Source organism: Petromyzon marinus, chromosome 15 (genome assembly GCF_048934315.1).
Source record: "Petromyzon marinus isolate PM22_M1 ecotype Great Lakes invasive population chromosome 15, UKy_Petmar_22M1.pri1.0, whole genome shotgun sequence".
NCBI lineage: Eukaryota > Metazoa > Chordata > Hyperoartia > Petromyzontiformes > Petromyzontidae > Petromyzon > Petromyzon marinus.
The window spans coordinates 676,305-700,902 of NC_133681.1; the positions used below are offsets into that span (position 1 = coordinate 676,305).

Below are 24,598 nucleotides of genomic sequence, written 5' to 3' on the forward strand. Positions count from 1 at the left end.
ACACAACGTGACACAAACACAACGTGACACAAACACAACGGTGTGACACAAACACAACGTGACACAAACACAACGTGACACAAACACAACGGTGTGACACAAACACAACGTGACACAAACACAACGTGACACAAACACAACGGTGTGACACAAACACAACGTGACAAACACAACGTGACACAAACACAACGTGACAAACACAACGTGACACAAACACAACGTGACACAAACACAACGGTGTGACACAAACACAACGTGACACAAACACAACGTGACACAAACACAACGGTGTGACACAAACACAGCGGCGTGACACAAACACAACGGTGTGACACAAACACAACGTGACACAAACACAACGTGACACAAACACAACATGACACAAACACAACGGTATGACACAAACACAACGGCGTGACACAAACACAACGTGACACAAACACGTGACACAAACACAACGGTGTGACACAAACACAACGGTGTGACACAAACACAACGTGACACAAACACAACGTGACACAAACACAACGGCGTGACACAAACACAACGTGACACAAACACAACGGCGTGACACAAACACAACGTGACACAAACACAACGTGACACAAACACAACGGCGTGACACAAACACAACGTGACACAAACACAACGTGACACAAACACAACGGTGTGACACAAACAACGGTGTGACACAAACACAACGTGACACAAACACAACGTGACACAAACACAACGTGACACAAACACAACGTGACACAAACACAACGTGACACAAACACAACGGTGTGACACAAACACAACGTGACACAAACACAACGGTGTGACACAAACACAACGGTGTGACACAAACACAACGTGACACAAACACAACGTGACACAAACACAACGTGACACAAACACACCTCGCCGCGCCCACCGCTGTCTGGGGCTCGCGGAGCCCCGGGGCGTTTGCGCTCCGTGTCGGTGAGCGTCGTTGTCCCGCGCCGCGCACACGGGGAGAGACAAAGGAGGCGGAGATGAATTATGCATCAGGGGCTGCCACGTGGCTCTCTGTCTGTAGCCCCCCCCCTCCCCCAGGGAAGTCTGGGCCCAGCTCCGCCACTCATCCACGTTCTAAAAACTCCCAGGGCCCACGGCGGTTCGTCGATCAGAGACGCCGAGTCTGCACCGCTGAGATCCTGGGTTCAAAGCCGGGTGTCAGCTGCCCGTGATAAAGCCGGGATCTCAAATGCCGTGAGCTGATGGTCTCAGTCACCAAGGACTCCCATGGAGACTCAGTCCCGTCGACTGCCCGCCCCCAAACCCCGCTATCTAGGGGATGGGGTTCAGTAACTAATGAAGCCCTTCCCAGGTCCCCCACGGACACCGCTCGCGACGCTCAGTGCGAGGCTGCGTGATAGGTGCTGGTGGTCCCCAGTGAGACCATACAGGTTTCCCTCGTCCGTGGCCGCTCGCCCCGGTTCTAACCGCGCGTGGGCTGCTGGGGTTGATGCTTGCGAGGTGCCGGGGTCCGCGCCGCCCCGGGTGCAGTTACACAGAACAAGAACATCGCGATGTCCGCCGTCATCGCTGATAGACGGAGCCCCCGAGAAGGAGGAGGTTCACCTATCGAAGGGAGGAGGTGGTGGACGAGGGAAGGACGGATGAAGAGTCGGGTTAGGAAGGAGGAGGAATGACGGTGAAGAGGAATGAGGAGGACAAGGAATGAGTCAGGGGGACTGCGGAGGAGGAGGGACGGGGAGATGTAGGAGGGATGATGATGGTGGGGAGTAGCGATGGTAGGAGGGGAGCGGGAAGGGGGTATCTGGAACAGGAGTCCGTGTAACGATTCAACGCTCGCGCTCCGGGCGCACGCACGGGCGGGCACGGCGACCAGCGGGCACCGCGCGACCAGCGGGCACGGCGACCAGCGGGCACGGCGACCAGCGGGCACCGCGACCAGCGGGCACGGCGACCAGCGGGCACGGCGACCAGCGGGCACCGCGACCAGCGGGCACGGCGACCAGCGGGCACGGCGATGACGCGAGACCAACTCGTGGACCTGCGTCCGGGCATTGTCCATAACCGCTGTACGTGTCGTCGGCTGTCACCAGTCCTGTCAGTCCCGGGTGCACTGTCACCCGCACTGCCTCATCACCTTGCACTGTTGTTCGTCTCGCTCTGCCTACTTTCACTTCCACCATTGTGTCTGCAAAGACAAAATCTTAAATAAAAATATAAATCGGTTCCTTCCCGCACGGTCGTGCCACGCATCGATTTCAATCGACGCGGAATCGACGCGGAATCGGTGACGCGGCCATCCCTGCCCCCACCCCCACCCACACAGCAGCACCCACAGGTGAGGAGTTCCTCTCTCTTCTTTATTCACCCGGCGCGACCCCGATGCTCCTCACATCGATCAGCACACCGCGCGCCGTGCGTGACGAGGAGAAATCACGGGGAGGGGGGGGGGGTGATCTCTCGTGGTTGTGGATGATCGCACGTGGTTGTGGATGATCGCACGTGGTTGTGGATGCTTGCACGTGATTGTGAATGATCGCTCGTGGTTGTGGATGATCGCTCGTGATTGTGGATGATCGCTCGTGGTGGAGAATGATTGCACGTGGTTGTGAATGATCGCACGTGGTTGTAGATGATCGCTCGTGGTTGTGGATGATCCCACGTGGTAATGGATGATCGCACGTGGTTGTGGATGATTGATCGTGGTTGTGGATGATCGCTCGTGGTTGTGGATGATCGCTCGTGGTTGTGGATGATTGATCGTGGTTGTAGATGATCGCACGTGGTTGTGGATGATTGCTCGAGGTGGAGAATGATTGCACATGGTTGTGAATGATCGCACGTGGTTGTGAATGATCGCACGTGGTTGTGGATGATCGCTCGTGGTTGTGGATGATTGATCGAGGTGGAGAATGATTGCACGTGGTCATGACGTCTTTAAGTAGCTATAGTGGTTCGCCTCGCGATTGGGAAGCGGGGTCTGGGCGAGTGGTTATTGCTTTAAGACAAGCGTTACACGCACGTGTTACAAGACGCGTATCATCATCATCCTTACCATCATCACCATTACCATCACCATGACTACAATCAACAGAACCATCATCATCATTACAACCACCATCAGCGCAATCACCATCAATATCTTCAATACAACCGCTATCTTGACTACTAACACTATTACCATCATCATCAGCAACAGTTGTAGCAGCACGACCATCATCAGTAGCAGTATGATGATTACCCTGATGCATTGTTTTGTGCCATGTGTACTCTGTGCTCCGCTTGTGTGCAGTGTGTCGAGTATTCGCTCCGTGCTATGCTGCGATGTGCGTGCTGTATTTATGCAATGTGTACCAAGGCCGCAATTCTAATAGATATTGGGGGGGACACATCCCCCCCCCCCCCAATATTTAAATATGCTCAAAATGTCTCCCCCAATATATTGCTATAAAAATATTTGTTTATATGATTGTGGTTATTGGTGTACTTTATAAATCCCTAATGTTTGTGCCATTACATACAATGAAATAAGAAAAGGTAAAAAAGAAAAAAACATAGCAATGTAATACATTCCACTATTAGACATTATTGCTAAAAATAAATAAAAAGTCCATCCTATGTGTTAGTGAATTTTTAAATATTTTGTGCAGGAAATGGCAGGAAATTCGTTTTAAAATTGGATTTTTTTGGGGGGGGGGGACCCCAGACCCCCTGGAAGATTTGGTCCCCCCCAATGTTGACTCCATGGCTACGGCCTTGATGTGTACTATGTGTGTTGTGTTTCATCAGCGCTATGATTAGTAAGTGTACTGCTTGTGCGGTGTGTGACGTGTACTGTCTGTGCGGTGTGTGACGTGTACTGTCTGTGCTGTGTGCTATGTTAACAACGCTGAGCCCCAACACGCCGACTCTCACGCCCGAACGGAGATCCTCTTCATAGGGATCTTCTCGGGTCTCGGGGGACGCGACCTCCCTCGTCAGAGGGGGTTTTCAACCCCGGACACACGCACGGGAGGTCCCTGTGTCTGTACAAACCCCCGTAACACCAATACGAGACCCCCGCGATGATGAAGTTTGTCCGAAAAACAAGGGGGTGGGGGTTCTAGCCACGGGGGGGAAGGGCAGATGAGAGCGATTCGTGGGTCCCTTAGAGATCCCTGTTACACAGAGACCACGTGTCCCCGTGGAGATAGCAGCGGTATCTTTAGGCTGCACGGGTCCCGGGTTCTCCTGGATCCGCCACGCGACCAAGTCGCTCTCAAATGCATCGGAGGCAACAGCTTTGTCCACATCTGAGCGAGCATTTGCGCAACAGGAGGAAAATAAATGTTCGCGTTATTTGTGCTGATCGCAGCGACCAAGCCGTGTCGACTGCGATCAGTCGAGGCGAGCGACTGCCCGCTCAGATGTGGGCGAAACGTCCGCGACATGAGGGTTCACCCCAAACCCCGCAGCTGCCCTCTCCGGATGCCTCGCCGTGACAGCTCCAGCGACGTCACCGCATTCACAACGAGCCCCGCGCCATTCCGATCTCCCCGGCGGGGATTGCAAAATCTGGATCGCGAGTCGATAATCGATTATTATTTTTGTTACATCGCGGTTAATGTAGCGGCCTCTAGCGGCTGCAGGAGACGCACGAAGCCACGGTGCGCACAGAGAGCGCGACAAGGGGTGGCGTCTCCACGCCAGCGCGCTACCCTGATGACGCGACAATACGGAGAACGACCGCGGGACGTGACGGCGGAGAGAGCCGCGCGCGTTGCGAGGCCCACGGCCAATGAGCCCGCAGAGTCGTCGCCTCTCGGGCAGCCGAGCAAGCGTCGAGCCTGCTCAGTACTCAGTGGAAGGGGAACACATCGTGCAAGGCTGGTCGCTGTAGGCCGCAACGCTCCTCCCCGCCTTCACCAAACCCGCACCTGCAGGGCGTGGGGAGGCCCTCATCCAGCAGTGGAGCGACGAAAGGGGCTGCACGAGCACCGCGTGTCGCGAGGCGCCGTTCCGCTCGCGTGGCGCTGAGGGCACGTGCCTGGCTGCTCTCATCACGTGGGGGGCGGGGGCTTAGCCAGTGGTGGGAATGGGACGTTCCCACGACAGTGACCAGTCTGACCATGGCACACACAAACACACGCCGTTAAATTATCGAAAAGTGCTGATTCTAGTTTTCTTCTATCGACCGGAGGACTGTGGTGATTGGCTGAATCGCCCCAACTCAACCCGTCATCCCTCCCATCCGCCATGGATCGCGGCTGCCCAGGTTTTGAACTCGTGTGTTTTCCACACTAAACGTCCCCGTGTTCACCCCTCCAGGGCACCTCGCGTCGACTCGTCTCAGTCCAAGCAAAGTGCTTCACGCCACAAGCACACGGCTCGTCGTGTCCTCTGATTCCTCCACCCGTCACCGGGTGTCAAACCTAAACTTCCCAGCTCCGAGAACTCCCTCCCGTCCTCCCACGTGGTGACACCAGGGCTTGCAGGTAGCCAGTGAACCCCAGGGAGCGGTGGGGAATGCGGAGGAGGTAGGAGAGGAGATCGAAGGTCAGAATCCACTTGTTGCTGATCACTGCTCCAGTTCCTTCCGACCATTCCGGCAACAAACTTTTCCGATGTCTCCATCACCGCCAGCCAGGGATGCGGCGAATCGCCCACGCGATGCGACGCCACGCAATGGGACGCGATGCGACGGGATGCAATGTGATGCGATGATGTGAGCCCGTGGTCAGGAAGCGTCTCCTGGGCTCATGTCGGGAAACTCTCCCTCCTCACAATCATTCCTCCTCCCAGAATCAAAACCTCGTCTCGCAGTCAAAACCTCGTCTCGCGGGTCATCTCCAGGGTCCCCTCAGTCGCAGCTCCGCGGATCCCTGCTTTGGACCCCGATGGGACAGGGGGGTCTCCACGGGGTGGCCGCGGCGAGGAAGCGGTGGAGGAGGAGGGGACCCCAGGAAGAGCAACTCCTCCTCCTCCTCGGGCTCTCCGCATATCATCACGTGGCTTCAGGGTCTCCACAGTGGCGAGCGGCGCTTGCTGCTGCTGCGGCCCCGGCCCCGGCCCCAGGCCAGCGCCCCCGTTGGCCGCCGCATCGATGGCCGACGAGTAGAGGTCGCGCAGGCGGATGAGGCGCGTGTCGCGGTCTCGGCGCTCGTGCAGCACCGCGTTGGCGCAGATGAACACGAAGATCCCCACTCCCATCACGAGCGGTCCCACCACCTTCATGCGCTCGGCGCTCAGCATCTGCCCCGCAAGCCAGCGCAGGCTGCGCGCTGCGGGGAGTTCCTCGGCGCTGCCCCGCTGCCCCTTCTCGCCGCGGACCCCGTGAAAGCCTCGCGCCCGGTCCCTGGCGGCGGTCCCGTTTTCTCGACTCGCCCCCGCCGCGACTCCGGCGGCGGCGGCGGCGTCGTCCTTGGGGTCGGCGTCAGAGTCCGCAGACGACGGCGGAGATGGAGGCGGCCAGTACCCGAGCACCGCCAGGGCGATGCCCAGGGCCAGCACCAGCAGCCCCAGCAGGGCCACCAGCCCGGCCAGGGACACGAGGCGCAGGCGGCCTCGCACCAGCACCACGTCGCGACCCTCGCGCTTTCTCTTGCGGCGCCGCCGTCGCCGTCGGCGCTGGCGGCGCGTGGAGCCGGGGTCGCCTTCGGGGTCCAGGCCCCGCATGGCCTCCTGCTTCCGCGTGGCCGCGGCGAGACCGCGGATGAGGCCGCCCGTGGCGATCATGGCCGGCATCGGTGGAGGAGCGGCGGCCCTGGCTGGAGAGCAGCGCGAGTGGAGAGCGAGAGCCGCGCGGGAGGAGAGATGACAGAGGGAGGGAGAGTAGAGAGAAAGGGAGGGAGGGAAGACAGCGGGGAGAAGAATAGAAGAGAGAGAGAGAGAAAAAACAGGGACGCGAGATGAGAGGAGAGGAAAGATGACAGAAGAGAGAAGAAGCGAGAGAGAGGCGATGGAGGAGAGAGATAGGAGAGGGAGAGGGGAGGACGGGGAGAGGTGCGGCGCGGACGGTGGATGTGAAACGCGGGAGGGTGGAGGAGAGCCGAGGGAGATGGGAGGAGGGAGCCGACACGAGGCGAAGAAACGTTTAGGATGAAAATTGAGATAAATTGACGCAGAGGCAACAGCAAAAGCAGCAGCAGAAGCAGCAACAGCAGCAGGGAGACTTTTAAACAAAACGCAGGGAGCACGCAAATCACAGCTCACACACTCGGGGAGAGGGGAGGCAGGTACAGTGTGCGATGATGGGGATGATGGTGATGATGGAGGTGATGGTGATGAGTGTCCAAGAGTTGTGACGACACGGCCCGGAGCGCCGCTTAATCACAGCTCGCGCGTCAGATCACAGAATTGTTGGCCAAAATAAATAAATAAATATCGCCGCACGACACGGCCGCTCGCAATCAGAGGACGCAGGGTCGCTTCCCGCACACGCCGCTGGAGCGGCTGGTGCCCTGTTTATCCGTGGGCCATCGCAACGGCGAGAGCAGCAGCAACGGGACGATGATAGGAAGAGATGGAGCATCTCCTGGAGAGGGTCGCGGCTCCAAGGCGGGAGGGAGGAGCGGGAGGCGGGGGGCTTGTATCCCTCGCTTCATTTGCCTCCCTCCGCCCCTCTCTACATCTCCCTCTCTCCCTCCTGTGTTCCCTTGCATCCCTCCTCCTCCCCTCGCTTGCTCCGCGGCCGTGAAGCGGATGGAGCCAGGCAGAAATGCAGCTCCGATCTCGATCGAATCACTCCACCAGCCCTCCTCCCCTTCACCTCCCTCTCCTAATTGTGGCCCTTCCCCCACAAGCGACACAGACCCCTCCATCAGCGATGGAGCCCAGCAGCAGGGTTCGCAACACAGCGATTCAGATCGATCTTCTATTTAAAGCCACGATTCCTTCCATCACACGGGCACCACAGACGGGAGCCACTGCGGTGTAGGGCAGAGTCAAGGTCGGGATAAAATCACGGTTAGATTCGGGTTAGGTCGTGGTTGGGCGAGCGGTGTAGGAAAAAGGTCAGCATGCGTGATGAACGAATGATAGAGATACGAGTCGGCCCAAGAGGTTGGCACTGGCTCTAGCATCGGCTGTTACCAACTATCGGGTGCGTGCAGCGTTTTGCGGCATGGCGTGCGCTTGCGGGGTTGAGTAGGCTCCAGGAAATGATGAAACACTCCGTTCCGCACCTGACAGTGACGGGGTCTGCCTCGACCTCAGTGACCTCGCGCGCGCGTAGCCCGTGTGTGTATCCCTGGCGACCAGAGTTTGATTCCCGCTCATGGGCAACACCAGACCCGGACCTCCCCTACGTCAACTCAGCCAGAAATGAGTAACTGGTGGGATGTGCACACATCGCTACTCAAGAGATAAAGGCAGTCAGGCGCGGTGCTGGCCAACCACACCCTCGTGTGCCGTGGCGGCCTTCATAAGTACTCGCTAACAGTACTTCTTTCCCCAAAAGTCTGTTAAGGCTATATAATAATAATTAGCTATGCCACCTATCAGCTGTGCCACATTCGAACTCAGCTGTCACCTATCTCACCTGCGCTTCTCCATCACACATCAGCTGTGCTACGTTCTATATCAGCTGTCACTCAGCTGTCACCTCTTATCGCAACTGTCACCAGTTATCTCAGCTGTGCTGCTATTTCTTCAAACATTATCAGCTGTGCCACCTTCTATCTCAGCTGTCACTCAGCTAAGCCACCTCTCCCTACTCCATTGCCCCCCAACCCCGCACCCTATGGGACCCCTCCCCGCCGCGGCGAGGGGCCCTGGCACGACCGGGCAAGCAGGAGCCGTACCTGGACCGCGGCTCCCCGCGCCATGTCTCCTCTCCTCCGCGAGCTCCGGGAAAGTGACTCTCCTCTCGCACACCTGTACTAGCCACGCCCGCAGCTGTGTGGCCCCACCCACACCTGTAGTAGCCACGCCCGCAGCTGTGTGGCCCCACCCACACCTGTACTAGCCACGCCTGCAGATGTGTGGCCCCACCCACACTTGTACTAGCCACACCCGCAGATGTAGCCCCACCCACACCTGTACTAGCCACGCCCGCAGATGTGGCCCCACCCACACCTGAACTAGCCACGCCCGCGGCTGTGTGGCCCCACTCACACCTGTACTAGCCACGCCCGCAGCTGTGTGGCCCCACCCACACCTGTACTAGCCACGCCCGCGGCTGTGTGGCCCCACTCACACCTGTACTAGCCACGCCCGCAGATGTGTGGCCCCACCCACACCTGTACTAGCCACGCCCGCAGATGTGTGGCCCCACCCACACCTGTACTAGCCCCACCCACACCTGTACTAGCCACGCCCGCAGATGTGTGGCCCCACCCACACCTGTACTAGCCACACCCGCAGCTGTGTGGCCCCACCCACACCTGTACTAGCCACACCCGCAGATGTGTGGCCCCACCCACACCTGTACTAGCCACGCCCGCAGATGTGTGGCCCCACCCACACCTGTACTAGCCCCACCCACACCTGTACTAGCCACGCCCGCAGATGTCTGGCCCCACCCACACCTGTACTAGCCACACCCGCAGCTGTGGCCCCACCCACACCTGTACTAGCCACGCCCGCAGATGTGTGGCCCCACCCACACCTGTACTAGCCACGCCCGCAGATGTGTGGCCCCACCCACACCTGTACTAGCCACGCCCGCAGCTGTGTGGCCCCACCCACACCTGTACTAGCCACGCCTGCAGATGTATGGCCCCACCCACACTTGTACTAGCCACACCCGCAGATGTAGCCCCACCCACACCTGTACTAGCCACGCCCGCAGATGTGGCCCCACCCACACCTGAACTAGCCACGCCCGCAGCTGTGTGGCCCCACCCACACCTGTACTAGCCACGCCCGCAGATGTAGCCCCACCCACACCTGTACTAACCACGCCTGCGCGACCTCGCCCACACATGTCCTGAGCACGCGGCATGCCCACCAACATCCCTTCGACGTCGGTCCCGCGGATCCCTCACGCACATGTGGAAGAGAGGGCATTCTCTCTTCCGCGTGTCACTTGCGGTTCAAACACTAAACCATTGACCATAAAATGTCGCATTGTCCCAAATATACATTTGAAGGCGTGGGTATATGAGCGAGTTGGTAAGTGGATGAAAGTGAGAGAATAAGTGGGTGAGTGTATGTGGAAAATTCACCAAACTATCAAAGCACTAAGCTTTGAATATTTAATCGGCGATCTTCAATGGCCGTACGAAATCATCATCATCATACGCCAGCCGTGACCATACCCACCATACGCCAGCCCAGGCGTTCCCCCAAAGCTCTCCAACCTGCCTGAGCCACGCCCTCACACCATTTGGCTTCACGTGGAATTTCCCAAGTGGCAAGCAAATTGAGCACCTGCGATATTCACCGCACGTTCATCCCGAGCTCTCTCTCTCTCTGGGGGTCGCAATGCTCGGTGTTCTATATTTACCAGCAGCGTCTCATATTTACCCGGCTACACAGCCTTCGTCAACCCGTCACGGCCGGTGCTGCGACATTGCAGGGCGCGTCACTAAACCACGACGCCGCTTGGCGTCGGTCACTTTCAGCAGCCTGCCGACGACTACAGGTGGCGTGGACATCACGACGGCGCTTGTGCCATGCTTGGCGAGGCCACGTGAAGTGTCGAAGGGCCGTTGTCAGGTCACGGAGCATACAGAGGCGCCGTGGGTTGACTGAGATGACTGGTAGATGCATCAGCTGTGCTCCACTCTTTGCCAAATTTTAGCGTTTTATCCCCCCAGCGCTCTGCTCGTTGTTGTGAGCGTCGCCCATCTGCTGGAGGGCGACTGCGTCCACCTCAGCAGCATCCTTCACGAACCTCCTCCAGAGGCCGCTCTTTACACCAATGGTACCAGTCATCGGCAAGTCCAATCAGCTCCACATCCTTTTGCACCACATAAGTCCACCTCTTCTCTAGCCGCGCCCGTTTAGCCCCATCTATCCAGTCGAACAGAATCTGGGTCATGGAGCCCGCATGGTTGGGCATGCGGGCTCCATGACTCAACAGCAACTTCCACCATCAACCGCAGACAACTCGCTTACAACTGAAGCGCCACGACCTCACAATGCACATCATTACCACAACCCAAACACCACGACTCACTTAAATTTCACCACTGCCAACACAACTACAAATGTCGAAATCAATAACACGACAATCTTAGACTCCATAACCACCAACGTAAAACCAACAAAACCACGCGGAACAGCTCACCGTGCACACCATCACCACACAAACACCACAACCACGAGACTCGTTTTTAAAAACTGTATTAAGATATTTGGGGACAAAAAAACACAACAGCGTCGTTTTAGATCCCGCGTCTCCTCAGAGGCGTCGTGCACAGGGCACGCGTGGGGAAATCGATTCCCTTTGTTCCGTCAAGCGTTGCTTCACTCTGTGAACGGGAGACAAAGCTGCAAGATTTGTTTAAAATGACGCCTTCGTGTAACAGGACGAGGACACCTTGGTACAGGTGGTAAGGGGGCTCTTACAAAGTTCGGCAGTGGATTGTAAAGGTGATTACAACGCCATAGGGTGGCCTTCATCCAGCAATGGATAATTGACAAAGGGCTGTAAATATAATTTAAATCACGCAAGTGTAAAGCACAGTCAATCCAGCGCTGGATGGCCTCCCCATTTCGTCAACTGTGATGGCTGTTTGACCATACTTCCAAGTTGGTCAGCGTGGAGAGGGCCCAGGGCCTGATGAGACATTTGTCAGCGATGTTGCCCACGGTTGAGAATCAATACCAGAGTCGCCAGGGTCAAAGTGCAGTGCACCATCCCCATTATCATTATGCAAGGAAACATGAATACTAAATCCAATTCTTGAAATGCACGTTATTTGAAACCAAGGAGCTGCAGTGGTGTACTTGCGTAAATCCAAAAACTCACATTTACTACTCAAGCTGTCTTGGCACCCATATATAATGGGCTACATTTTTGGCAACGGTCCAACTTTCCAGGGCCACTGCCAAAAAGCCTCGGCGCATCACATATATTTTATGTTATACGACAGCGTTAATGATGGTGGGGAGGTATCCCTCACTTGCGTGACATTCAGGTCTACAGGCCAGATTCACCGTTCTGCCAGTGACCGAAATGCATCGTGGCTTTGGCAAGAGACGTAGGCCCACGTCCTAAGTCTCCTCACCCCCCCCCCCCCCCAATCCTCGCTCATTTTCCATCGGCCACATCGCCAATTCCCCACCACTCTTTCCTCACTCCCACAAAACAGACCAAAACGCCCTCAGCACTGGGCAGGAACATCACTCTTACAACTGTAAAGGAATTGCGGACTGTAGGCCAACATTTCAGGCAACAGCACCTTCAAAACAATAACGTGTTTGTTCACCCCCCCCCCCCCACCTAAATTACTACAATCGTGTTCCTGGCATCGTGTCACGGGACAAAGACTCTCTTCTAGTGGAGATTTTTCGGTTCGTGGGCAATTTCTGCGTTGGCGCAACACTTTAATGGTGAGGGGGCGCGAGTCGCAGGTTGGCAATGAGCCACGCGGGCAGCGGAGAGATCGGTGCGCGATTTCCATTCAATCTGCCAAGACGAATCGCGAGCACAGGCTCTGGCGGTCTTCCATCACCGTAAACATGTACGTCGCACTCCGCACCAGGGTTGTTTCGTGTTTTTAGCATTGATGTTTAAATGCAAAAGGAGAAAAAGTCTTCAGTTTATCAACCTCACCTTCCCCAACACGCCATAACCAGGATGGTGAAGTATGTTCAACCATTCCCCATACTGGCAGGGCGTGGTGAGGCCTTCATCTAGCAGTGGAATGATAACGGGCTGTAAGCTCTTGTTAATATGGTTTGTGCCGAGATGCAAAATGACCACAAATAAATGTTGGCGTGCCAATCGGTTTCATTGCAACTCAACTCAAACCGTGTTCCGATTATCGATTCCATGACTTGTGCAACTCGATTACGAATCGGGTAAAATATCAACCCTACTCCCGGCGACTCCTCGCCCTCAACGCCAACACCCAAGACTAAGCTGCGATCACCTACTGGTTAGCGACGCTCCGTGTATGCCGCATGCAATAAGCCTGAAGTGTTTTCAATCAGAAGTCGCGTTACACTTCTAAACCTGTCAATACAAAAAACGATGTTACGCACCGGGGCACTGTGCAACACGGCGACCCACGCGACGTTGACATTTCCCGAAGCCGACATCGACGGGATGCAGTCGAGGCTGGTGAAATGTCTAAAAAAACCCCCACCGAGGTCTCGGCATCCCCACGGTTTCAGAGAACAGAACAGGACCTATTAGATCAAGGGGTCTCTCGGCCCAATCCCCCCTACCCTCTCACTACCTGGAAAATGAAGAGAGCTGTACTCTCGACACAGTGAGCCGCTGTAAGTCATTTGCTCCCAGCCGATTTATTTTCTGCTGTTGGAGGGTGGCTATTACGCATGGTGAACCCCTAAGGAGAAGCACTGCCAGAGCCCACGCCGATGCAAGTGCTGCAGATTTCCCAGGCTGACATGCACCGCCCACACGGTTACAGTGGTAGTGTGGGGGGGGCGGGCAAGCATCCACAGCCAAGCGTGGACCGGATATGCCATCCACACCGAGAGAAAGCCAACCACACCATAACACACCTCGTCACCCACCACCACCAGCACGCATCGCCGACACCGGGATGTGTCGTCGTGGTGGACGGCTCGTCCAAGAAAGAGCCATCCCGAGAGCGACTCGCAGCGGAGTGACCGAGCCGGTGAGCGTGCGGCACGGGAACGCCAAACACAAACCTCGTCCGCTCGATGCCCACACGGCACGCAGCCGTCCTTTCGAAGGTCGTCTTCGCGAGAAGCTATCTGCGGGGGACAACGGAACTAGCGCTGGAAAAAGCAACGACGCAGGCTGGCGGTGGACGGGAACTAGAAATGTTTGATTAACGACAATTTTAGAAAGGTGATTTTGACTGCCGGTCAACTCTCGTATCCTTTTAAGGAGAGACTTCATTAAACGAGAGCCCTCTCCCTCCCTGCTAAAAGCAATTAGGGTTTTACACAATACACGGCTAAAATAAACCATTTACTCACACTTTGCATCAACAAACGGAAATTAAATCGCAGGCGTGATACGAGACACTGGAAATGAACGACTGCCAAGGCGCTACTGTTTGTTCCAGGACGAGACGATGCAAGGGTGAGACTGAGGCGTGTTTCACAATCACAGGGGGAGCAAAGGGGGCGTGCGTCGGTTGGGAGCAGGCTGCGGGGGCAGGGGGACACGGGTGGCGTGAGGGAGCAAGCGGAAGCTGGGGAGCGTGGGGGCACACGTGGGGGTGTTCGTTTGGGAGCATGGACCTCTGCAGGTCTCACTCGTGGCAGAGGCGACAAATGACACATTTTTTTCTGTTTGGTTTAGCACAAAGAGAAAATTGCGTTAGGACAGGAATGACGATGGTAACCATGGCAACACTTTAAACACCGAGCGTGCAAAGTGGGACTTTCGGTGTGGGGCGTGTAGGGGTTAGACATTTCCTAAAGTCACCGCTATCGACAGAGGGCCCCGTCCATCTCACGTGCGGCTACCACGCCCTGCGGTGCCGCTTAACCACAAAATGGAACACTGATTTCACAACGAACATACCGTGCCCACCCACCGCAAGGAAAACAGATTAAAACATCGCTACTTGGGGAGCGGTGTCCGAAACCCCCCTCTCCCTGGCGTTCATTTGTATGGAAAATGTAATAATAATTTTGTAGTTTTATTTTAGGATTGTAACTCGATTCATCTAACGCCGCTGAATCTCCAACCCTGCTGAAGCGTAACACAAGTCTAAAGAGGTTAATATTCATAACAAAACATTGCGAGCTGGTAGTGAATAAAACTAGAAAAGAGAACAAAATTAACTCAACAGGGAAATGGGGGGAGGGGGTAGGCACCTGGGCCAATGGAATCTGCGGGGTCTTTAGAAAGGGGTCCGGGGTCAGATAAAAGGGGAAGTTTTTCAATCGCGGGGCGAGGCAGAGCGACAGCGCATGGGCGACGAAGAGTGCGCCGGCGAGCGCGAGCGAGACTTGGACCGCGCCGGCGACCGGGAGCGTGAGCGCGACCCGGCCTGGCGCTGCGCCCCCCCCTGGTCCCCATCGGCGCCGCCGCCGTTCTGCTTGAGCGGCGAGCGGGATGGCGACCGCATCATTTTCCGTGGCGGCGAGCGGGACTTGGAGTGCGAGCGGCTGCCCTTGACGACGGGGCTCTTGGAGCGCGAGCGCGACTTGGATCGGGAACGCGACTTGGAGCGGGATCGCGACTTGGAGCGGGATCGCGACTTGGAGCGAGATCGCGACTTGGAGCGGCGACTTGCCTTGCCGCGCGATCTGCCGATGTAAACGCACGCACAGTCACAAACACGCAAGCACAGCCACACAGACGGACGCCAGCACCACACACGCGCCAGCACATCCAACAGACACACACAGACGAGCACAGCCACACACGAGCACAGCCGGTCAGGGTGATGACAGGGCCTCAACAACACTACCACTGCACCTGACAGAACGCTGTAGGTCTGGGTGTCGGGGAAACCTTTTCCTTGCCGAGGATTACATTCACCCATCCAGCTGTGCTCCCATAACCGGCCTCACGGTAAGATCACGTTGGCAGCTCCGGTTGTCATCTCCCACCACTTTGCCAAATCCTTAACTTCACGGATATGCTGGTTAAGGTTTAAGCCCGTTCGGTGTGCGGTGCTCCGAATCCCCCTCATCTCCCTTGGGCATCCCCTCGTATCTGGTCTCCTCACTCGTACCTTGTAGGATGCCCATGGACGGCTTTGTGGGATCTATGCGCCAAAATAATTGATTAATGGCGGTTGGGAGTCGTTTTCTGTCCCGATTTGATGGCAAGGGGCTTGTTGTAACTTTAACAAGTATTTGAAGGTCAAAGAAGACTGTCAAATACCTCTGGCGGGCGGTGCATTAACACGCCTCGGTCACCTCTGTCATTGCAAGAAGCCCTTGCTGTGACATAAGTGACCGAGTGTGGCACTAAACTTAGAAACCCCGTGTTCGCCAGTTCGAATGTAGCTCCTGCAAACACCCAATTAGTCCGGTTACGACGCTTGCAGGGACCGGTAAACATCGTTTAGGGGCCGTTTTCGAAGCAACAGGCTTCGTGTGGTCACGGACAGCACAAAGGGGCCCACGTTCCCACTCTGGAGGTCTTCACTCAACTATGAGGCCTCTCACAGAATTCATAAAAACACCATTGCTGCGGGATATGAGACCCATTTATTTAGACATTTCCCTCGTTATTTATGCTTTACTTCAAGTTTGTCATTACTCCCGATTTTTTACGTTGTGAAAAATGCGTATAAATGAGAAATGCGGTCGTTTAAAAACGCAGCGTGCCCTTCAATCAGAATGCGGTTGTGAACGTGGTTGCGTTCTCCCCTGCGGAGAGCCCAAAAAAACCGCACGGGCGGTGGCGAGGGAAGGTCAGCACTGACCGCGAGCGCGACTTGGAGCGCGAGCGGCGGCTCTTGCTGCGGCTCAGGGATCGGCGCCGTGGAGAGCTGGGGACACGCACACACGTGATCAAACCGACGCACACGTAAGACAAAGATCCACCGTGTCATTTTTAACAGACTGTTGGGGCAAGTGTGCTGCATTGATTTGGATGTCATGATGACCCTCCACAACCAAACAGCCGCAAAAATACAAACGGTCCCGTGTTTAAAATATTTTACAACGCGCCAATTGTTATTGTTGCGGCTCACCGAAACGTTTCGTTTAAAATCTACGTTAAACATCCCAAAGACAAAAGAGCCAGGAGGCTGAACAACGACCCAGGGAAGAAGTCCATAACCAAAATTTGCCGAAGCAGACTTGAATTTCGATCTTTCAAGCATTTAGTGACAACGCTCTGGTGTTACCGCACGGTGTTGGCGCGTTTGCCGCGCGGGCGCTCACCGCGTGCGGGAGCGGGAGCGTGAGCGGCGGCGCCGGGAGAAGCTGCGCTCCTCCGTGAGCCGGATCTTGCGGCCGTACATGTCGGAGCCGTCGAGCTTGTCGAGAGCGCGGCGCATGTCAGCGTACGTCAGGAACTCCACCACGCCCTCGTCCCCACGCACGTCCGCGTACGTCACCTCGCCAGCCTGCCGCATGTAGTCCTGGAGCGACAACAACCGCCTCGACTCACACGGGGGTAGACGCGCAATTGCAACGCCGCACCTCCGATCGGCACGTGTTGACGACGTACGGTGCGAAAAGAAGTTCAACATAGGTACACGCAATGTACATCAATCAACTCGCTTGTCTATGAATGGAAGTTGATGCACCCTCGCCCCTCTCCACCCCTACCTTGGGCCAAAGGTAAAGCCTTGCAATTTCTTGCTCACGCCGCTGGCAGAAAAAGGGCCTCCCACAAGCAAGAGTTCTCTAGAGTCCCTCTCGAGTGGCCAGGCCTACTCCTCAACCCTGGCCAGGGGAGTTTTGTGTGTGGGAGGGAGGAAGCCAGAGAGAAATGGGTTTATGATCCCACTTGATGTCCTGCCATATCTTGGAAGACTTTAGGAATCGGGGTGTGGAGTGGCATCACTTGGGTGCTAAAATGAAGCCATTGATGGTGATTTAATCAAGTGACGTCACTAGCTCCATAACGATAAAAGATAACACGAATTCAACGTGTTCGTCAATAAGGGGGCATTTCAGGCAATGGCCCTTCTTCATAGGCCATAAACAACAAAACGAAAGTGGTGTTCTGCTAAAACAACCATTCGGGATAAATATTCTGAACAGCCGTGGGCTGGCAGTGAACATTTCACATTTCCATGGTGTGGACAAATGAACAAGAAGGACATTTCACTGCCAACTTTCCACTCAACGGAACTCATGTTAACGATCCCAGAGATTCGGGGCTGGGATTTCCCAAGACCGCGTGTGAACCCGAAACCTTCCAGCTTCGAGCCTTGCTCTGTGCACGCTGCACCACCCAAGCGGGATACAAGTATCAAGCGGCGTAATCATGATGCCACTGCACAAATAAATTGCTACTTCAAGCGAGTCTGGCTGTGTAATCCACAGGGTACTAAATAGGCCTGCGACGATTCTCCCCCATAGCGTTTGATGATTATTTTTATACCACGGGGCATTGTAGTGCCTCGAGTGGTTGCACGAGCCGTGCGACCTCATTGCATACCGTAGCTTATACAATATACGTTTTGATCCCTTTGTGTTCAAGTACAGCCATTTTGTAAAAGCAACTGTTGAAGGCCTCCCCCACACCGTGTCAGTCATGGGGGTTGTTTGACCATACTTCACCATGCTGCTCAGCACCGGTTGAAGGGAAGTTGCCATGATACACCCATCAATCGTGCGTGAATTTAATTCCATACGGAATACACAAATGGAAACTAATTCTTGCATGCACAACTTAATGCCTACTGACCAAAGCGTAGTGAAGTATGGTCTATGAATCGATGCTGCTAAGAGATTTGGTGGATTTAAATACAAAAACAAGCTGCCAAAAGCATAAAATATATAGCTCACTAATTATACTCAACATTGTGCAAGCTGTAGACAAAACACTACAGTCCAGGGGTTGGAGCGATAGTGCAGTAGTTGGCTCATGACGCGATGAACCTTGCAACCAGTTTTATTACTGAACAGCGGGGAGTGAACGGGTAACCGAACCTTGCCACCCTTCACCAACCCGCAATGACAAGCGTGAAGTAATGCCATCAACCCCCATGACTACTGATATGGGAATGGGGAGAACATCATCCAGTGGTAGTCTGACAAAGTGCTGCTGTACCCACTGCAATCCATGCTTCCACGGTAATCACTAACAGACTGCTCAGACTGCTGCTACTTTCACCACGGGCGCTTACCTTCAAACAAAACGTCAACACAATATCTAACAACCCTCGCTTTCAGCCACGAGCATCATCCATCAGGTCACAGCTGACTTGGCACCCGGTTTGCAGAGTGCAGTTGTTAGTTTAAAGGCCGGCCGTATTTGTTCGCTAAACACAAACAACGGGCCATGGCAAACACTGCCCAACACTCTGAGTAAAGCGGTGGATATTTTACGAGCCTTCAAGGGCCATCGTTTGTCGCCGCGTCGTCGCACCCAACTGTGCTAATCAAGTGGATGCCGTGCGCATCGTCTGTGCAGTACGATTTGTGTTTTAAACGAGATGCTCGTACTGCGAGGGCGACAGCGCTGGTGCGAGAGCCGCGTGCCCGACCCATCAATTTGATGTTAACGACAGTCGGCCGTTGCCGTGTACGCAAGCGCACGTGCGCCACCGTATTGTCAGGAGCGGAGGCGCAGTGGTTGGCGCCCTGTGCTGTGAACCCAAGCACCCCATTTTTTTAATTACTGGCCATAGCTAACATTTATAGTGATTATCTGAACAAGTACTGGGTTTCCATAAGTCAACTCGGCCTTAAATTAATACCTCGTGTGTAAATATAAGCACCGGGGAGACAAAGGTGGCCAGGAGTGGTGCCGTCAAAACCACCCCCTTCCCCTTAGGTCCTGTACCAGCATTAATAAGTCCTTGCAAACATCATTTGCCCAGCAGCCTATGCTGGCTTTGTCTGTGTGACTATACTGCCTCCTGCTGGATTAAAGTCCACCAGCAGGGACGTTACATAACACCCAGTGTTACGCTTGTCTCAAAGAGCAGGGGCATGGCTGTTTTCGCCACCTATTATTGACACCATTCCTGGGCCACTAATCTTAACACTTGCCAAGAGTTTACTTGAGCACGACTGAGTAAGCGAGTGCCCATTTTGTGCACAATAACAGCGCTACGGCTAAAACGAGCACAAGTGTTCAATGTTCAACACCTCCTGAGTGCAGGTTGGGGGGTGGGGAGAACTCAAAGCTCGGCTCAGATAACATTCACAGATTCTGTGTTGCATTCTCCTTGCGGTTCAGGTGCACAAAAAACGGCAGTCTTGCAAAAATTTACCAGGCTCACAGCCTGCAAAGCTTCGGAGATCTGATATCGGGCGCATTTGGAGTGATTTGGCCACATGGAAACAGCCGCCCCTCTGCCTGTGCCACGTACATTGGCAAAATGGACAATGCCCCCATTTCACACACTAACAGCAGGGCGGGTGTTTGCGTAGGGAGGGAGGGCACGCCAGCACCAGACGGCATTGCACCCTCACCACCTCCACCGCGTGTTGACTTGTGTCATTCTCACTGGCAACTTTCGCACCGCAGACTGCAAACTACGAATCCATAAATATCGATGGACGAATCAAGAGCCCAGAGACACACTGTACAGTGCACGGATGATCATGCGGTCAATGCAGAGGTTTGAGCGAAAGGCAGAACTGCCACATCTCTCACTCAACGGTGATCCCTTGTTATTTGTGAAGGCCAATCAGAAGCCCTGCTCTCGTGGGAATGTTCACAATGTCCTCTTTGGGTCATGCAACTTTAAGAACATTTTTCAAGTGTAAGCTGCAGTTTGACAGAATAAAAATCACATTTGAAACGTGAGTATTACAAAAAAATATTAATCAAAAGCTGTGGATTCTCGATCGCGGTGCGACATCAACAGCGATCATTAATTGAATCACTGCTGTGGAGGCGAAGGTTAATATTTTCGTCCCTGCGTTTTACCAATCACAAGACGGACGCGGTAGCAATTTAATTTGTATTCAAACGAAGAATGGTAAGCAGACAAAGGCGGAGACCGCGGTGGGCATTATGAAAGCCACCACGTGATGGCCCTGGGAGCTCCGTCTCACCTTGAGGTCCTGCCAGCTGCAGCGACTGGAGACGTTCTCCACAACCAGGCGGTAATCGGTGCGAGGAGGGGGGCCGTGCCGGAACGCCATGCTGCCTGTCCCAGCCCCGCCCACACACAACACGCATTCGGCATTAGCTGGGCACGAGAGGCACGGGGAAGACGCCTGCACGCGTACACGCACAGACGCTCTCGACAATCCACTACCGGAAACCATACCCGGTGCAGTTTGTAAACAAGTAATCAACACCATTACCAAATGGTGTGGAATGCGCCCAATGTCGTCGGAACTCGGAAGCCAAGCAGCACTAAGCCTGGATAGTGCTTTGCACAAACATAAGTGGATGCAAGGCTATGTAGCAAGATGCGCGCCAAAGTTCAACATTGTACTGTGTACCTCTATACTTTCACATTTTCCCTGCTTTCACCAACCTTCATTGACGAGCATAGTGAGACATGGTTTAATATCGACACAATTTGCATGCCGTGGGGAGGCCATCATCCAAGCGATTGATTGACAAAATGGCAGCCAAAAGCATGGGGTGGACCATGCCACCACTACAAATAATTTGTGCTTAACAAGTGACTATAGACACGCAGCCACGCCACTGGCACGTTAAGGGCCACCACTGCACACACGCCGATAATTCAACCCTGCTTAACGGGGCTCGTTTTTTGCTGCCCAAGCGCAGGGAAGGGCAGAGAAGCTGAGCGGTCTCCTCAGATCGCACTAATGGATCTCCGAAAGCTCGAATCCATTCAAGCCTCCATCGCTATATTCATCCTATCCTCATCCTCATGGCATGTTGCCACACCACAGCAATCGCATTGTGCTTTGACTGCGGTGTACGGTGGCGATAGATTTCTCGCTATGGCTGTGGATAGGCATCACGTGTCTACATTCCAAGAAGGCTGGATTCCATGAGGGTGCAATTCCAGCCATGTTTGTCTGGATTGTGGTTCCACGAATACTTCTGCGCCTAGCACACCACACATCATAGCGGCAGCTCGCAAATGTAGGTGGACTTGGGTTAAGCGGATCATCCAGAAGGAATGATCGACGGACGAGACGAGCGAGAATCGCAGCCAACGGCAAGAATGCCCCCAAGAGGCAATACAAAGGGGTAGATTGTGCGATGAAATGCGCTCATATGCAGGTGCTGGAAGGATGATTACAATGACCGTGATTGATGATGGCGGCATGGGCCGTTATTCGGCAGTGGACAGACCACGGCCGAGGATGATGCTCTTACAATAGCGAATTGGTTATCGCGGTTGTGCTGTACAATGCTCCGATGTGTTTTTGGGTTGCGCCGTGTTGTTCGGTGCGATGTCCGGCGTTTTGCTCCAACGCGCTGAGATTCCGCTCTTCAGATCTTGCAGAAGCCCGCACGTAGCGGGCTTCTGCAAGAACGTCGGACATGGTGCCGGACAAACACACGGCGCAACCCAAAGAACACATCGGGGAGCCGATAATGATCTTACTTCGAGATTGGGTCAATGTGCCAGAGGGCCCAGAGTCCGTACCCCCATATCCTCCGCCGCTGCTGCTGCTGCCGCCACCGCCGCCACCGCCGCCGCCCCCGTATCCGTGCAGGTCGCGCTTGGGCCCGCGTGCGTGCTCGATGACCACGCGCTCGCCACACAGCTCGCGGCCACTCAGCTCGCACACGGCGTCGTTGGCATCGCGGGTGTCGTCAAACTCCACGAAGCCGAACCTGGCCCGGGGGAGGCGGCGAGGCGCAGCGTGAACGGACGGATCCCGGGGGGGGGGTGTGCGGTGGGAGGGGGGGTTGAGTCTGAAGAGCCGCAGCAAAGCGGCGGCAAGACCTGCGCGGTGTCTGCTCGTTGCCTTACTGTGCGGGCCCATGGCAGGCGGGAGCCCTAGCCGCCCCTAACTGCTATGGCTCCGCCCCGGCCCCGCCGCGCCGCCAAGTGAAGTCCCGGACCAGGGAGGGAAGGCCCGGACCAGGGAGGGAAGGCCCAGGACGTGCATTGAAGGCCCAGGGTTGTGCAACCGACGCCCCCCGCCCGGCGCTGCGTGGGGGAATGAAGGCCCGGACCGAGGTCCTGAGATGGGGAAGGAACTGAAGGCCCGAGATGTGGGGACTGAAGGTCCGGATTGGGAAATGAAGGCCCGAGATGGAGGCTGGCAGAGGCCCGAGGTGAAGGCCCGGGCTGGGAACCAGCGGCTGAAGGGCCCGGGCTCGTAATGAAGGCCCGGGCTGTGAAATCAAGGCCCGGGCTGGGCTGCGAAGGCCCGGCCTGGGGATCCCGAGGCGGAGGCCCCGGTGAAGACCCGGCCAGGGGGAGTGAAGGCCCGGCCAGGGGGAGTGAAGGCCCGGCCAGGGGGAGTGAAGGCCCGGCCAGGGGGAGTGAAGGCCCAGGCCCCGCGGCCTCCATCTCCGTTCCTCCCTCCGCGGGAAAACTTTTGTGTGTAATTCGTTAGCTCAATTAACCGAGAATATGCAGTACGCAAGCACAACAAACGCGCGAACACAAAGCATCGTCACCATCGTCTAGAGCTTATTAACATTATTGCACATTACGTCAAATGCATTCAATACAAAGTGAAAGTGTCGTCGTGTGGTGGTGGTTGTTGTTGTTGTCGTCGTGTGCGAGGCGCGCGGTGCAGGCCCGAGGCCTGGGCGCACGCGGCCGCGCCGCTCACCCGTGCTTGATGCTGATCTCCACGATCTTGCCGTAGCCCTTGAAGAAGCGCTCGATGTCCTTGTCGCGCGCCCTGTAGCTCAGGTTCCCCAGATAAATTCGCGACATGATCGTCGTCGTCTATCCTCTCTCTCTCTCTCCCCTCTCTTCTCTTCTTCTCTGCTTCTTCACGAAGCCCGAGTAACGGCCGCCTTCGCTTCGACTCGCGTGACGTCACCGGATCTCGCGGATGACGTCACGGGCACGGAAATTCACACGCGGACATGACGCCATTAAACACGGAGCCGGTGTTGACGTCACGTGCAGACATTACGACTTTAAAAAGTAGTTGGTAGTTACGTGTTGCCGTATGCCAAACGTGTTTACTCATTCAAAGCGTATACAATGATCAGAACACACACACACACACGCAAATAAAATTAAGTTTTAGTCCATCCGCCCATTGGCTTTCCAGACCAATACTTTTTATTTTTCTTGCAAATTACACTCGGTAACCCAGCATCATATGTTTACCAACTCTGACTCTGGTGATGAGACTCAGAATATCGCAGCCAGTCCATAGTTACGTTTGCGCCTGGATGTTTATACTCGTGACGCCATCACGTACATGTAATTTGCTTTTGTAACTGCTTTAGTAACGCCCACGCGGGCGGTAGAGTGACGTCACACCCAGCCGCGCGGCTGACGTCACACCGCGTTATCTTCATCCTGTTATCCGCGAAATTTCTTACTCGCCATCCTCTTATCTGCCAGCCGCTTGTGTGAGAATTATCTCAGCTCTTCCGCTACCGTCAGCCCAGCCACATGTCCGCGTTAGTCATTGCGAATTGTGTACTACGTCACGAGTGTAAGCCTGATAGCTGTACACTAAAGGTGAAGGCGCAGCCCTGAAATTGCGTGCGCGTGCCCCTGTAGGCGGAAGGGACCCTCCACTTGAGAGAGCTCAAGGATCCGCGAACCACTCTTATCCAGTTGTCCACTCTTTCTGGTCTCCCTATGTATGCGCTTTCAAGAAGGGCCATCGCCCAAACCGTCGTCTGTTGTCCGTATACATATTGTTCTATTTTAAGGCCACAGCGGTATTGGCGATTGTGTTGAGTGCAGCATTGTGTTCGCTGTTGTGTTGGGCGGAGCCGGTGGACGCGCCTACGTCTTATAATTTCCCACAGTCCGAAACGAAACAACAT

General features: G+C 55.2%; 2 protein-coding genes across 3 annotated transcripts; both read right to left on the reverse strand.

Moving 5' to 3' along the window:
• Positions 1–2,342: 2,342 nt before the first annotated feature.
• On the reverse strand, positions 2,343–9,347 carry LOC116942546 (transmembrane protein 200C-like). Its single transcript, XM_032954587.2, has one exon. The coding sequence runs from the start codon at positions 6,721–6,723 to the stop codon at positions 5,803–5,805; it is 921 nt and encodes a 306-aa protein (XP_032810478.1). The 5' UTR covers positions 6,724–9,347; the 3' UTR covers positions 2,343–5,802.
• A 1,905-nt stretch (positions 9,348–11,252) lies between these two features.
• Positions 11,253–23,665, reverse strand: LOC116942547 (serine/arginine-rich splicing factor 6-like). 2 transcript variants are annotated; one of them, XM_032954590.2, is made up of 6 exons: positions 23,413–23,665; positions 22,269–22,459; positions 20,743–20,837; positions 16,942–17,141; positions 16,479–16,544; positions 11,253–15,348 (listed from the first exon to the last, which is right to left on the reverse strand). In XM_032954590.2, exons 1-6 carry the CDS (start codon positions 23,517–23,519, stop codon positions 14,979–14,981), a joined length of 1,029 nt encoding a protein of 342 aa, XP_032810481.1. In that variant the 5' UTR covers positions 23,520–23,665; the 3' UTR covers positions 11,253–14,978. The 2 variants fall into 2 exon arrangements, with proteins under 2 accessions (XP_032810481.1, XP_075923289.1); XM_076067174.1 differs by having other exon boundaries at positions 20,743–20,851; positions 22,268–22,459.
• Between the last annotated feature and the right edge of the window lie 933 nt (positions 23,666–24,598).